The sequence below is a fragment of the Podarcis vaucheri genome, assembly GCF_965113315.1.
Source record: "Podarcis vaucheri genome assembly, chromosome: 3".
In the NCBI taxonomy this organism is placed as follows: domain Eukaryota; kingdom Metazoa; phylum Chordata; class Lepidosauria; order Squamata; family Lacertidae; genus Podarcis; species Podarcis vaucheri.
The window spans coordinates 50,368,965-50,384,560 of NC_138761.1; the positions used below are offsets into that span (position 1 = coordinate 50,368,965).

A 15,596-nucleotide genomic window follows, 5' to 3' on the forward strand; every position below is an offset into this window, starting at 1 on the left:
GGAGTGACAGATTCACTGCTGCATCCAAGCCCCTGCCAGCCAGAGCAAAAGGTAAGGATCAGGTCCTTCTCTGAGAGCCATAGCTGTCAACTTTTCCCTTTTCTTGCTAGGAATCCTATTTGGAATAAGGGAATTTCCCTTAAAAAAAGGGAAAAGTTGAGAGCTCAGCCTACTCAGTGGATCTGTCTAGCCAGGCTGGAGCCACCCACCCTAAAGATGCCTCTTTCAAAAGGGCTTGCTACTGTCAGCATCGCCCTTGAGCCAGTGCCACCAACTGGACTCATCCACTTCAGCCCCAACTGGGCTAGGCAAGCTGGGGAGCACTTCCAGAGACCACCTTCTGCACAGGGACAGGTCAAAGTGCTGTGGACTCACAGCTTAGAGTTGTGAGCACCGGATTCACTTCCACAAGAAGACAGTCGTCACACAGCAGAGTATAGCAGAGTATAGCAGAGCACAAACGACTCGGAGAGCAGCTCTGTAGAATATCTTCTTTATTCTATCTACAACTATAATACACAACTATGTACAGAGCTAAATGAGGTCTAAACGAAAATGCTGAACTGCACTGAGTGTCTGCAGCTGCTCTTAGCAGCAACCTTATCTATACACACGATCTTACTCAGTCTCTCTCTCTCTCTTTGATGTGAGGCTGGAGCGGAATAAGTAGAGAGCAGAAACAGCCCCCTCCTCTCTGGAGAATCAGCAGAGAACATCAGCAGATTCTTGGATATGGGAGGGGTGAAATCTCCTCAGCTACACGTGCTACATTCAAAGCACATTTAGTGTAGTTTAAGGTTGCTGGGAACTGTTGCTCTGTGAGGGGGGGGACTACAGTTCCCAGGATCCTTTGGGGGAAGTCATGCGCTTGAAATGTGTGTTTCATGCACCTTGAATGTATGGTGTAAACATGCCCAAGAGTTTGGAATGCACAGTACTCTGTGAGCTCCAGCAGGCTGACGGCTATCTTCTTCTCTTCAAGTTCTCCTGAATGGCGTTCCGTCAGCCCATCTGAGAAAAAACGTTTGTATCAGACAGCCCTAGATGATGGAGAGTTCTGGTAAGTGAATATGCTGATTTAAATGATAACTGCATTAAAGCAAGAGCAAACCAGGGTGCCTTTTTCGCGGTTACTTGGTCCTCCTCACATCTCAACAAACACATGAAGGGAAGCAGAGACACGCTTACAAGCCCCTGCCCTGAGCGTGTAATATTTAGCATGTTGATATCCTTCACAGTCCTTCATAGTGTGATCTCTCTTTCTTTTCTTATCTAGGATGAAGTTTGATGATTTCCAGTCTCATTTCGACAAAGTTGAGATCTGCAACCTGACGCCTGATGCCCTTGAGGATAATGCAGCACATAAGTGGGAGGTGATAGTTCACCAAGGCAGCTGGGTCAGGGGGGCCACTGCTGGAGGCTGCAGAAACTTCATAGGTGTGCACCTGAAATTTCTTGCCACGTTTTTCTTCTCCGTGGGAAGACCTTGCTTCTTCATCAGACCATACTTCTTCATCATTGTTTGAACAGTGAGGCCCAACTCCTCATAAGCTTAAATAACTGCTCAGCTCCATAAATACTTATGGGGCTTTTGATGCCACTGTTTCTATTTGACATTGGAAACTTCAGAGTATCATCATCATTATTAAGAGGCTACAGCTTGTCAAAGCTAAGCTGAGCCAACGGTTTGCATTTCCTTCCTTGGAATTCCCCTGTTGACAGCAGCAGGGCATGTGACAGGGCAGTAGTGAGGCTGGGTGCACTTGTGGGACTGATTGAATGGGTAATGGTGATCTTACTAGTGCACAACCCTGGTCTCACCACCATCACCACCACACAGATAAGTAGCAGCAATGGCGGTGTTGAGAGGGCGGCTCTGCCCTACCACAACCGCCACTACTGCCCATTGATGACTCATTGATTTTCAGATTCACAACTTTTGACTCAACTCAGAGGGGAGCTGTCAGTTCCAAGCCTTTGTAGATTGTTTGGAAAGAAATATGGTGGGTTCATCAAGATGCTAGTCCACAGTACACAGACAGTGTCTGCAGGCTCCACTGCTGGTCTTCCTGAAAGGCAGGAGGGATGAGCTCTTCTTAATAGTCCAAGTGATGCCCTAGTGGTAGTGAAAATAACTGATCTATTTTATCAAGGAAAGATATTTTATCATTAGGTTCTTTCAGAGGAGGGAATTGTGAATAATTAATGGCATTTTCCAGATTAACATTGCTATGCATATTTCCAGCATATTTTATAACAATGTGCTTGAAGCAGACATGGCAATGTTGAAATATGCTTTTGTGACTAAACATAAATAATAAACAGCCATAGCTTTGAATGTGCTCTCCCTCTCCCTCTCCCTCTCCCTCTCCCTCTCCCTCTCCCTCTCCCTCTCCCTCTCCCTCTCCCTCTCCCTCTCCCTCTCTATACCAGAAAAATGGGAACATGCGTTTTCTCTCACTCAGTTTGTTTTTCCGTTCTTTTTCTCTCTAATTTCCAGAAACGTTTTGGACAAATCCACAGATCAAGCTCCAGCTGACAGAAAAAGATGATGGTCAAAATGAATGCACGTTTATAGCCACTCTAATGCAAAAAGACCGCCGTAAACTTAGGAAGCAGGGAGCTGAAATGCTAACCATAGGTTATGCCATCTATGAGGTATTTCCCTCTCCAGCAATGTGATGGTTCGCTCTGGGCAGGGCCAAGGTGAACACCTGACACAAGACACATCTTTGATGTGGTGATCGTCCCTGAGCCTTTCCCCTCACCTTTTGATGTGACTTGCAGCTGAGTCACTTCATCACTATATGTTGTGTGTTCGTTTCTTAATTTTATCAATGTTTCATTGTTTTTTAATGATTGCTTTTTCCTTGTTTTTAGTGGTTCTTATTTTTATCTGCAAGCTAAACTTGAGTCCCTGTCAGTCCTGTGTGTTTGATAGCTGCAGGTGTTCACTTTTTTCCTTGCTGCACTGGCACTGCACTACCAAGATAGGAAACCCCTCAGAAATGTGGGTGGGGAGCTTTCCAAAAAATCCTGGCTGTGTAAATGCTCTTAGCCCTGGTACAGGAAAAGCATTCCCTTCTTTAATTTTCCCGGTTGTGAAAAAGAATGGCATATAGCGGCCATTCAGAAGAAGATGATTCATGCGGCATTAAGTTAATTCATAATATGAAGGTTAAGTTCATATCCCTTTGGGTCATTAAGAGCTGCACACTTCAGCTGTTGCAAAAAAAAGGGCATAAATAAATTGGGGGGGGGATCTGCCTTTTTGCCCCCTTGAGCTCCTCTCTGGAGGAAAGGCAGGGTATAGGTGCAACAGATAATAATAATAATAATACAATATGTAGCCGTCTCCTATTTAACTTTGAACTGTATAGTTCAGGATTCAGCCAAGTTGTCATGTCCATGGAATGAGATATGCTCTTGCAGTGGGTCTTTCCATGCCTCTCCTCACTCCCCCCCCCCCAAGTCTGCCCTAGAGAGTTGGGGGAACCCCCAGAACATGTTTAGAGGGTTCTTAAGGGAGAGAAGAGGGGGAAACTTTACACAAGCTGACCTTGTTCCCCATGCATATATCCACTTAGTACAACACACTGAAGACCCACACTTGATATTCGTTTTGCTGTATAAATGTATGGCAATACACTAAGGCAGTGGCTGAAATGAAAGGGCAGTAGACCAGCTTCAGAATCTGGAGTTTGCCTTCTAATGGGTGTGATTTTGTGCTCCAGACATTGGAGTGGAGAGTGCTCTGGCACTCAGGCCCTGCTGACAGGCTTCTCCACAGGCATCTGGTTGGCCACAGGGAGAACAGGATGCTGACCTCGATGCTCCATTGGCCTGATCCAACAGGCTCTCCTTATGTTCTTATGCTGTTATATCTGCCAAGCTAACAGATGAATAATGGGGTCAATCTGAAATCCAATCGCAGAGCCCCAGTAACGACGAACAGTTGACGAAGGATTTTTTTCGCTACCACGCATCCAAGGCCAGGAGCAAAACCTACATCAACTTAAGGGAAGTCTCTGACCGATTTGCGCTGCCGCCTGGGGATTACGTTGTTGTCCCTACCACGTTTGAGCCACACCAGGAGGCGGATTTCTGCCTGAGGATTTTTTCTGAGAAGAAAGCTGTCGCGAAGTACGTACGACCGCCAAGTACAGTGGTACCTCAGGTTACATACGCTTCAGGTTACAGACTCCGCTAACCCAGAAATAGTACCTCAGGTTAAGAACTTTGCTTCAGGATGAGAACAGAAACCGTGCTCCGGCGGACCAGCGACAGCAGGAGGCCCCATTAGCTAAAGTGGTGCTTCAGGTTAAGAACAGTTTCAGGTTAAGAATGGACCTCCAGAATGAATTAAGTACTTAACTTGAGGTACCACTGTATTGCATCCATCTGATGGAAAAATTCCAAGTTCAAGTTTACATTTGCAACCAGCTCCTGCTAAATGTTTGTAGAGGAGCTTCATGTGTCTGTGAGTGGGTTGGTGATTGGGCCATAATCCCCAGCTTCCTTTTTTTAAAGAGTAAGTTGCTAGCAATTGTAGAACCTGGGACATGAACCAATGTGTACAGATGATCGCTTCCTCTGGAGGCACTTCAGTGCATTCAGAAAGAAAATTGTGAGCCTGGACTGAGGAGCATGGGCCCTTACTCCTGCCCTTGCCTCACCCGCAGCCTGCAGCCCATTGGCTCGCTGGGATGGGGGTGGGGCATCAGCCACCCTGTGACCAAGGTGGGTGACACCCTGGTCCCAGGAAGCCCCATGCTGGGTTGCAAACCCCGCCCACCTCTTGGAGGGGGTGAGCGGTAATTCCCATTGCATCACTCCCAGCATTCTACATGCTTACGTTACTGAAACAGTGTGTAATGGAGGTACATTACACTCTTTCCCCATAATGTAAAAACCAAGCATGAGGTACATTTACATTGTACACAGTACACTGTCTCTGGTTGTTGTTTTTTATAATGTTCCAAATAGAAAATCATATAAAAACTTGGATTTGCATTTGTTTCTCACAGGGAGATGGATGGAAATGTTGACATTGATCTGCCAGAGGTATGTCACCACATTTAAATTAATAATTGGGCCAATCACCATACTCAAAGGCATTACTTTGTACTAAGGTTACTTGTTATTGTTTTGTTGCATCCGAGATTATGGCAACACCAGGTGAAAATAAAGAAAAACTGAGTCCATCAAACCCAATGTTAACAACATGCCTCTTTTCCCAAGGTGCAATCCCAAAGACAGTAAGCAGAAGCATTAAAATATGCTCATTGTTGTTTTTCTCCAATAATAATCTTTGGGTTGTTTTAGCTCCCTGAACCATCTCCACCCCAAGAAGAAACAGAAGAAGAGAAGCAATTCCGGACATTGTTCCAACAGATTGCAGGACAGGTAACAACATCCAAACAAAAAAAAATCATATTCAAGCAGAACTCTGGATGATCAGGAGGGCTCAGTTCAGTGGCAGAACACCACATTTTGTATGCAAAGGCTCCAGGCTCAAGCCCCAATGTTTCTATGTAGGGCTGAGAAAGACCCTTGTCTAGAACCCTGCAGATCTGCTGTGTGTATAGATAATACTCAGCTAGATCCCCCTAATGGGCTAATTTGGCATAAATTTCTGCGTTCCTAATTTGGACTACATTGTCCTGATTCAGAGCAGATTTCCATGAATGCACATTATGGGTAGATTGCATTTTAAACCCGCAAACCTGCCAACTGCCTTCATTTCTTCCACTGTAGGACCTGGAAATCAGTGCAGAGGAACTTGAATATGTTTTGAACGCCGTACTGAAAAAAAGTAAGTGCTGTCAAAGCCCAATTGGCAAATGATTTCTTATGCCGCATAGTGATGGGAAATCCCGTACAGTGTGCACAGTATTAGGCGAAAGGAAAGGGGCATCGTTCAGTCGGTACGGTATCTGCTTTGCATGCACAATGTGCCAAGTTCAATCCCCGGCATCTCTAATTAGGGCTAAGAGATAAACCCGTCTGAAATCCTGGAGAGCATCTTAAGTCCTTAAGAAATGGAAGGAAAAGAAGGTCCCAACTAAGGAAGGATGGATAACCAAGACGATGGACTATGCCAAAATAGTGAAAATGACCGTGAAGATCAGACACCAAGATGACAAGAAATGTAGCAAAGAGTGGGGGAAATTTATAGAGTACCTTAAAGAGCACTGCATATATTTAAAAACATTAGCAGGATTGTTATAACACTTATAATGTAATAAGACTAAAGTTAAAAAAAGGATATAAAATGAATTTGAAAAATGTAATTAGATGCAATGGGGGGGGGGGAAATAGATAAATATTGGAAACCACAGGTAGGGGTTGAGGGGGAGTCTGTGGATTCAAGTAATCTCAGATGTAAAAAATTGAAAATGATTCAAATGTATAAGAATACTGTTAAAAATTGAAAATTGAAATATTTAAGAAATCCTGGAAAGCATCTGCCAATCAGTATAGAAAGCTAGGTTACAGTACCACCAAACTGCAGCTCTACATAAGGAAACTCCATATGTTCACCTTTCTGCTTAGTAACCATACATTTAAATCACATGACTGCTCCCCAAGAATCCTGGAAACTGTAGTTTCACCTTCGTAGAGCTACAATTCCCAACACCCTTAAAAAACTATGGTCCATGGGATTCTTTGGGGAAGCCATGTGCGTTGAATGTGCTTTCCATGTACGGTATGGATCTGCACTCTTTTAGCCTTGGGTGGCAGAGAAGGGCTGTACAACGGTGAATTTGATCTTATGATAGTGATTGTTCTCTTGCAGCAAATAACGTCAAATTCAAGAAAGTAACTCTCCTCTCGTGTAGAAACATCATTTCCCTAATGGATGTATCCTTTAAAATCGAGTGTGGGAATTCCCTTCGGTGAAGCTGTTACAAAGTTTTAGAATAATCTCTACAAGATTTTGCTTTTTCCAATATATAAAAATACGTTGGTGTGCATCGGAGGAAACCTTAAGCAGGGCATGTCTTTGGAAGTCCTAACGACTTTGCAGCTTTTCTTATAAAAATTATAGAAATGAATTTTAACAAAACTGTATTCACGAAAGCATCTTCAAGAGCACTGGAATATTTGTGATTCAGACCCAGCCCAGGTTTTTTTTATTGTTGGGCATCTCCAAACATTTCCATTCTACCATAACATCATTTACAAGTAGGATTGGTAGCTTATTTAAATAACTCAGGACAAGGGGATACAGGGTTCTGTTGTGTGTTTTCATTCACTGAATTACTTGAAGACTTAGAGAGGGCATTGGTGACATTGTATTGCATTATATTGTTGCACGCCACCTCAATCTCCAAGCCGTGTGAGATCCCAGGGGTTCTAGGTGCTTACCCAGGATTCGTGTCTCCTTTGGAATGAGAGACAGCGGAGACTGTGGTGTCTTTATGATATATGGTTTATTTACACATATGTACAACCTGAGCCTACAATGGAGGGGCTCACGGCAGCAACACCCCGCTAAAGTATTGCTTCTTCCATAGCCACAGCCTTGGATTCCAACTGGTCAGGTGTAGCTCTGTCTCTCAGCTGCCCAGCCTGCAGCCCGCCCACTTCTAGCTCACATAAAGCAACTCTCAACTCTGCCCTTTGCTTTCTAGCTACCAGCTCTAGTACAGAGCTACTTCCTTTGTTACTTTAATGGTCCATGACCTCACCAGGAAGCTAGCCTAGCTATTCCAGGAATTGAATCTAGGCTGGATCCTGGAATTAGAAGGGGGCTCAAGCATACAGCCTACACCCCACCCCAACACATAACTATATGTTAGCAACAGGGCCTGTCTAGGCTGGTGGTTTTGTGCATGTGTTTTCTGCAGCATGTCCTTGATGCAGTAATAGTGCTCTGCAGCAGTTAATGCTGATAGGACAAGGCTGTTAGTTCAAAATGTTTAACTGCATTAATAAAGTAATAAATGTAGGCTGGTTTTGGTACTTGACACAACTAGTATTGTTTTCCTTAATGTGGACTGCATCAGGCCAGTGGAAATGGGAAACTCGAATTCAATGAGTTCAAAATTTTCTGGGACAAACTGAAGAAGTGGATTGTAAGTTAATATAGAGTCATAGTTTTCTCGGTTGTTTGGTTAGGCATTTTTGAAGTAACTACAAAGCAATTTTAAAGACCCATAAAACTTTCATATTAAATCAGTGCTCTTAAAAATAAAAAAGCTGTTTCTAGGAAACATTCTTTGTTTGCTTTTGTGCCAAACCACAAAAAGTTTACAGGAAACATTAGCAATATTTTTAAAAAACTTGAGCAAAAAAAAGGATTTTTTAAAGGTAATAAATGTCAGAACAAATGTTCCTCAGAAGGAGGCCAAGAAAAATAAATCTTTAGCAAAAGACATTGCTTGAACATAATATATTGCTATTGGAACATGTAAGGTGAAAGTGCTGATTCATGATGAGGAGAAAACACTGGTGACCTGCCAAGTGCTCCGGGAAAAAAAGGGTCATCCCATTTTTCCTGCAAAATCTCAGTGGCCATTTTGGGTGCTGTCATCTCATGTCATCTTGGGCCACACTCCAGCCCCAAAAAGGTGCTTTTTTGAGGCTAGAGCATGGTGCAGGTTACGTGATGTGCCCAGGAGCATGTCCCAGAAGCCGCATGTCCCAGTTTTGGATCTGAAAAAGTTGGACAATATACAATCAGCAAGAAATTAATTTTTAAATAGCCAGTCAGAGCACACAGGCTGATGAAGCCCAAATATAAAGGAGCATTTGGATGTCTTTAAAGAATTAAGTGACCCATCAACTCTTCCTTTCTCAGAGGGGTTACAAATAATTTTCTCTTTTTGTTCATTTGTTCAGGGTATTTTCCTTCATTTTGATTCTGACCACTCCGGCACCATGTCTTCCTACGAACTGCGTCTTGCTTTAAAAGCAGCAGGTACCAATTTTTTCCTCAAAGGCTGGCCTTGGCAGTAGGTGAACTTAGGTGGCAGAGGTGGCAGGAGAGGCTTGGAGAGCAGGAGCAACTGTGTTGCTGGCAGGGAGCCCACACAGTGAGTGAGCAGCAGCCTTTCAAGATCATCCTCACTAGATGTGATATGAAAGAGTCCTTATTAGATCATCTGTTAAAAGCAGGCATACAGGCCCAAAGTGGCACTTGGGAAGAGAGTTAAGTCCCATGATTTCAGTGGGGCTTACTCCCAGGAAAATGAATATAGGGCTGTGGGCTCACTTAAGACAGGATAGTCAGGATTTTTTGTACACTTCCTTTGAACAAGTTCCTTGCTCAGAATAAATCAAGTCAATAAGATTGAGGTGGTTGCAGAATGTACTTTAAAGAATCAGGATTCCAATGGAAATTCTGACCAGAACTGGCTGGCTGAGATCAAAGATTAAAAGAAATGATTATGATGACGGGTTAAAGTAACAGTTATATATGGAACTACAGGGAATCATAAAAGGCATTAAAATCTACATTTTCAGAACTCTAGATTAATCCCCCCCCCTCCGTTTCACCCAATCAGTTCTTTACAATCACGAGGGCTGGAAGCTTATATAAAAACTAAAACCACAGTTCTCAGGATGCATAGATCCTGCGTCCTATACTTTGTCTTGGATGCTTTCAAACGGCTTGCTGGAAGAGTGGCAGTTGCGGTGAGTTATTAAAGAAGCTCAAATTTCTCTTTCCTGAAGGGTTTCAGCTCAATAATTATCTACTGCAGTTGATGGTCCTGAGGTACTCTGATGATCAATACCAGATTGAATTTGATGACTTCTTAAACTGCCTCATTCGCCTGGAAAATGCAAGCCGTGAGTATCTTCTTCTTTTATCTTTATTTGTTCTCTTTGAAAGCTTTTTAATTCCCATTGACATGTGATAGACACAATAGGTGGGTTTCCAACACCTAACTGCTTTCACAGTTTTTGTTCATCATTTGGTTTTGCAGCAGTTCATTTCTTACAAGTGTTCTACAATTATTGGATTTGCTATTCTGCTTCATAATTACGACACTATTAGTTTGAAAGCATGTTTATCTTGTGTCTCAGTGCCATAATGAGCTGAAAGGGCAAGTGCTCTGCTAAGCAGCCATGTTTGCCACTGCTGCAGTAAGCGAGAGACATTTGATGAATGCTAACAATGACCGGTCGTTCTTAAGATCTGAAGAGTTGCAGGGAAAATGACAGAAAATTCTGACATTTCCCAGTAAAGCTCAAGGTCAATTTAGTACTTTCAGTAAATGCTTGAATGTCACCTTTATTTCTGTCACTTATTAGTAAACGACACTTTATCATGTCATTGGTACAAATGTGAGGGGAGGGGAAGCCACAGTGATGTTAATATTTCTGTCATTACTCATTGGGCCTCCTAAAACTAACCTGTAAATGTCAGCATTCACCATGTTTCTGACATTTACTGCAACAGAGTTTTTATGTAAGACACTGATCATATTGGCAAGGTGTTTTCGGGGGATGGCCCAAGGGGTCTCAGCCACAGATATTTTTTACTTGGCTTCCGATCTTTAGCCCCTTTCCCCCTTTCATATATTTAACATTGGTGGGGGTTTTTAGATTCTTGTTATTAGTATTTAACTGTGCTCACATAATACACTACAAAGCACATTGCCAGTGAGATTACACCCACCTGTCATCTTAATTTGCCCAAGGACTTCTTTTTGTATTAATATATACAAAAGAGCAGCTCTTGCTAATAAGTCATGGGGTAGGGAGATAGGAGGCCCAATCCACATACAGTGAACTGAGCCCAGTAAATTCTCTTGATAGCTCAAATTAAGCCCTAACAGCAGGAGGTTGTTTTTCCCCTCTGAAAGTTATGGCATTTATACATACAAAATGTGCATGTGCTAATTTATGCAAATTTGCATCTTGGCCCCAAAGCTTGCATCCAATTAAGTTTTGCAGAGTAGGCCCATTGAAATTAAAGGATCTAGCTTAGTCATATTCATTAATTTTAGTGGGTTTACTCTTAAGTATGAGTACCACTAAATGCCTCAGGTCATTTACCTTGCATTGTCCCCACATATTTGTATGAATCAGATCAACATCACGTGTTGATTTTTTTTCCAGGAGTGTTCCAAGCACTAAGTGTGAAAAACAGAGACTTCATTAACCTGAATATAAGTGATGTAAGTACCCAAGATCCTAAAGCTCATATGTCCTTAAGTAAAAAGTGTAAAGGTAAAGATAAAGGGACCCATGACCATTAGGTCCAGTCGTGACCGACTCTGGGGTTGCGGCACTCATCTCGCTTTATTGGCCGAGGGAGCTGGCGTACAGCTTCCGGGTCATGTGGCCAGCATGACTAAGCCGCTTCTGATGAACCAGAGCAGCGCACAGAAATGCCGTTTACCTTCCCACTGGAGCAGTACCTATTTATCTACTTGCACTTTGACGTGCTTTTGAACTGCTAGGTTGGCAGGAGTAGGGGCCAAACAACAGGAGCTCACCCGTTGCGGGGATTTGAACCACCAACCTTCTGATCGGCAAGTCCCAGGCTCTGTGGTTTAACCCACAGCGCCACCCGTGTCCCAAAAAGTGTAGAAAGTAACTATTTGAGTGCAGGATTCCCCACTTCTTCCACTTTTTTATGGGCACATTTTACTACTGGCATAAGCAAATGAAAACCCAATGAAGGGCCTCCAGTGGGTAATTATTTGACTTGAGGATGTCTCTCCAAGCCTATGGCCCTCAGCATTTAAATAGTTTAAAACCAAATAAGTGACAGAATATGGGGAGGGCTCCCGTTTCCCTGAAGCTAAAATAACCACCAGATTTTAGAGCCACACCTCTGTTCCAGAGGGTCTTGTATTTCTGCCATTCTGGGAAGTTCTCATCTTATACATGTTACTTTAGGCTCTCCTTTATCATCCTGTTTGACCACAGTGCCTCCTCCACAAGACATACATACTTTGGTAGTCACAAATTCAGAATATGAAGAGGCTGATCAGATTTATGGTCCAAGAGTTCTGACAAATTGGATATTTCAACGGCAATGTTTGGTCTTTCTTTCTCCTGTTAGTTTATCAACTTGACAATGAACATCTGAAGACATCCAGTCTGGATTTCAGCCAGTGTTCAAAGTGCCTCTCAAAATAAGTTTGGAATGTTTCTCCCATGGTTGAAAACATCACAGAATTCCTGCATCTTCTACCCTTTCTTATATTGGCCCTCAACACTACCAGAACTGCTTTGAAGCCATTTTGGCATAAAAGGGGTGTAATAAAGTACCTGTTTAAAAGAAAACAACAAATATAGATAAGTATTTAACTTGTGTGTGGTGTGTGTGTGTATCACAGTAAGCATGGATATGTTTTGAAATTGAGTGCAATTCACATGAAATGGAATGACTGACTCCAAGCAATCATTGTTTTTTTTATGACACATGATCATGTCAGTTTCCAATGAACTTGCCGCATGGCTGAACTGCTCCCATTAAGTGTCCTAATTTTGTTTTGCCTAAATTCTTCAAATATGCATAAGAAAAAAGGAGCGCACAAATAATCCTAACAATGCCCATGTCACTGATGGCTAGTGACATTTGATGCTGGTGGATTGTAAAAAGACTGCCCACAATAAATCAGAGGACTGCAACCTTTTTGAGTCCATGGCTCCCTTGACCAACAACATTCTTTCTGCGGCACCCCTGTGGGGCCACACTCCTTGCTTGCAGAGCTGGCAGCCTCTCACCCATTTTTGAACACCCTCCTTTGTGGAGTGTTCCCTCAGCCTCTTCTCCTCTCCCCTCTCCTTGGGAGACCTCTGGGCAGTAGCTGTTGCTACCCCTGGTCTCTGAGCTGCTCCCCCTGCTCCAAAGAGAGGTGCCTCCTCACACTGTCCCACAGGGGCTTGGGAAGAGGATGCCCCCAGTCTTAGTGGCACAACAAAGACTGGCCAGAGGTGAGCAAAAGGCCAGTACCTTACCTGGGGAGGCAGCAGTGGGCCTGCATGGTGGAAATGCTCCCCTTCAGCACCAGGCACTCAGCTCCCAGGCAGGCCTTCCATGCAGCAAGCCCAAGAAAAGCCAGTACAGCTCCTGTCTGTCTGCCTGCTTGCCTGGCTTCCCACTTATCTGCCCATTCCCAACAGCAAGGGCTGGGCTCCCTCGCCTGCTTGCTTGCTTACTCCGAGGCCACCTCAGTTCCTGGCAACCAGCATCCACTGCTCAGCCCCAGAGGCACCATTTGCCTGCGGAGCTTGTAGCTGTGCTGCTGCAACAAACAGCTGTGCAAGCCTTTGGGAGGCAGAGACGCAAGAGGGCATCAGAGGGAGGGAAGGAAAGAGGGACAGAGGCCAGTACAGTGGTACCTCGGGTTACATACGCTTCAAGTTACATACGCTTCAAGTTACAGACTCTGCTAACCCAGAAATAGTACCTCGGGTTAAGAACTTTGCTTCAGGATGAGAATAGAAATCGTGCTCCGGCAGCGCGGCGGCAGCGGGAGGCCCCATTAGCTGAAGTGGTGCTTCAGGTTAAGAACTGTTTCAGGTTAAGAACGGACCTCCGGAACAAATTAAGTACTTAACCTGACGTACCACTGTACTGCTTGCGGCGTCCCTGACTATCATTTAAGGCGCCCTAGGGTGCCACAGCACACTGGTTGAAAACCACTGCTGTAGTTGTTCTCCTTCCACAACAACCCAATAAATGAGTAATGCTTCAGGGTACTGTGATTGGCATGAGGGTGGGCTGGCAATCCCTCAGGGGTCAAAGGACATAGAAATCTTTCCTTATCTCATAAAACTAACAACCTTAATCCAACCAACTAATGAACACTTAAACCACCCCACAACGACCCAACTCCACATCACTACATCACTTGGCAATGGTGAACTTCATGGATAAATGAGAACTGTATCCATTAACTGTTGATACCAATGTAGCCATTTCTGTCTTTGGCCTTTCAATTAACAGTCTTCACTTCTCTTCCTGCTCTCTCTTGTTTGCTTCTTTCCCTTCTGGAGGGGCTATAGTGCAACAAAAGCAGAACAAGAAAACAAACCAGAACATTTGTGGGGTGGTGGTGGTTGTTTTTTTTAGAAAGTTATAAGATTTCAGCAGGAAGTTTTGGGATACCTACTGATTGGAAATAAAGCAGTGTGACTGCCCCAAAATATTTGCAGGTACAAACCATGTTGAAAGCAGGATCGCGTGTGACCTCTCCAAGACCATCATGACCACAAATAATTATGAATGCACAATGAAGAGGATGGCTGGAGGGGCACTGATTCTGACTTTCTTTTTTCATTGTTCTGTGACCCTCTCATTTGCGTGGCTCACATTCTTAAGTTCCTCAAGGAGATAGGCATTACAAATGTAGTTTTGGTTTCCTCAAGCAAGAACTGGAATAGTATCAGAACCTTAAATATGTCATTGTACCCTGCTGGGGCTCCTTAGCTCATCTGCACTTAACTCCTCTTTGCAGGCCCCTGGGGCTTGGCTGTTCCTGTTTCTAAACAAATCAGGACAGGAGTGCTGTGCATCAGGAGCTACCACCCAGCTTTGCAAGACGCATTGTGCTTTCTTGGCAGAGACAACAGAACAAAGCGGCCAAATGCAACCTTCCTAACTCCAGGTCTATAATACCAGAGGACTGAAAGTCAAGCAGATTTCTGCTGCGTTCATCAAGATTGGTGGTAAAAGTTCATCTTAAAGTAACAGAGAGAATAAATGATCTCCCGTGGGTTTTTTCTTCATCATTCCAACTCTTTCTTCTTCTTGGCATTCTGTTATCCTTGCAACCAAAGAGCCCCATAACAGCATCCAGGGCTGGCTGAAGACATTTTGGCACCTGAGGCAAACCACACAATGGCACACCCCCTGCCAATTTAGTGAGATGGAGGCGATGGTGTGGAAGAAAAATGGCTTTATCTGGAAAAAGCAGAAAACCAGACTCCTAAAAAACAACTCCAATACACACTACCCTGTAGCTCGCCTCCCCCCAATAAAGCTGACAAAAATCATGTAACCTGACCTGAGGACACTGAATACTTAACAGATGCTAAATTGTCCCCACCAAGCTCACTAGCTCTGGCTGTGGGATACATTAACCGAGGAAAAAGAAATGTTTTTTGTCATTTCAACAGAACTGAGCACACACACACTGCACCCTGAACCACAAGAATAAGAAGTCCAGGTAATTCTCTCTCTGTATTGGAACCAGGGGTGAGACATGTGGGAATGTGAAGGAGAGTAGGAAAGGATATATTGAATAAATATTATCCTTCCTTCACACATGCTAGTGAGTGATGTAGCAGAGCAAATTCCCCTTAATATAGCTGGAAGCTAGTTTGCAGATTCGTTTGAATCTCTTAGTTAAATTATTTCCTGGTGTCCCCTTTGATCCCTCTTAAAAGAATAAAGACACAAATGTCTTTCTGAGTAAAGTAACAAAAAGTTTACTCACATTTCAGTTCACGATATGATCCCTGAAAGGCAGGCTTTGCTTGGTAGTTACATGAAGAAATTGTGAGTTTGTCTCATATGGAGACTGAACTCATGTGCTGCTGGCTGAGAGCCAGCAGACAGCAAAATTTACATTAATAGAACAAAATGGCCGCAGGAGAGCAGCATAGCAGCAAGACAATGGAAA

The 15,596-nt window shown here is 43.6% G+C and overlaps 1 protein-coding gene and 1 long non-coding RNA gene across 3 annotated transcripts in view; one reads left to right on the top strand and one right to left on the bottom strand.

Annotated features, from left to right (window-relative positions):
- The window catches only part of CAPN9 (calpain 9), a 27,362-nt gene extending 14,924 nt beyond the window's left edge, over positions 1 to 12,438 (top strand). For both annotated transcript variants that reach the window (XM_082217009.1, XM_082217010.1), the window contains exons 8-20: positions 983 to 1,060; positions 1,277 to 1,437; positions 2,501 to 2,658; positions 3,935 to 4,143; positions 5,028 to 5,064; positions 5,326 to 5,406; positions 5,758 to 5,815; positions 6,800 to 6,864; positions 8,013 to 8,081; positions 8,848 to 8,926; positions 9,682 to 9,798; positions 11,074 to 11,132; positions 12,026 to 12,438. In XM_082217009.1, coding sequence (XP_082073135.1) covers positions 983 to 1,060; positions 1,277 to 1,437; positions 2,501 to 2,658; positions 3,935 to 4,143; positions 5,028 to 5,064; positions 5,326 to 5,406; positions 5,758 to 5,815; positions 6,800 to 6,864; positions 8,013 to 8,081; positions 8,848 to 8,926; positions 9,682 to 9,798; positions 11,074 to 11,132; positions 12,026 to 12,052 — 1,198 coding nt within the window. In that variant the 3' untranslated portion in view covers positions 12,053 to 12,438. The remainder of the gene's footprint in view (positions 1 to 982; positions 1,061 to 1,276; positions 1,438 to 2,500; positions 2,659 to 3,934; positions 4,144 to 5,027; positions 5,065 to 5,325; positions 5,407 to 5,757; positions 5,816 to 6,799; positions 6,865 to 8,012; positions 8,082 to 8,847; positions 8,927 to 9,681; positions 9,799 to 11,073; positions 11,133 to 12,025) is intronic.
- On the bottom strand, positions 12,144 to 15,596 carry LOC309529216. The gene is made up of 3 exons (XR_014218131.1): positions 15,411 to 15,596; positions 13,880 to 13,971; positions 12,144 to 12,234 (listed from the first exon to the last, which is right to left on the bottom strand). It is a non-coding gene; the product is annotated as an uncharacterized lncRNA (long non-coding RNA).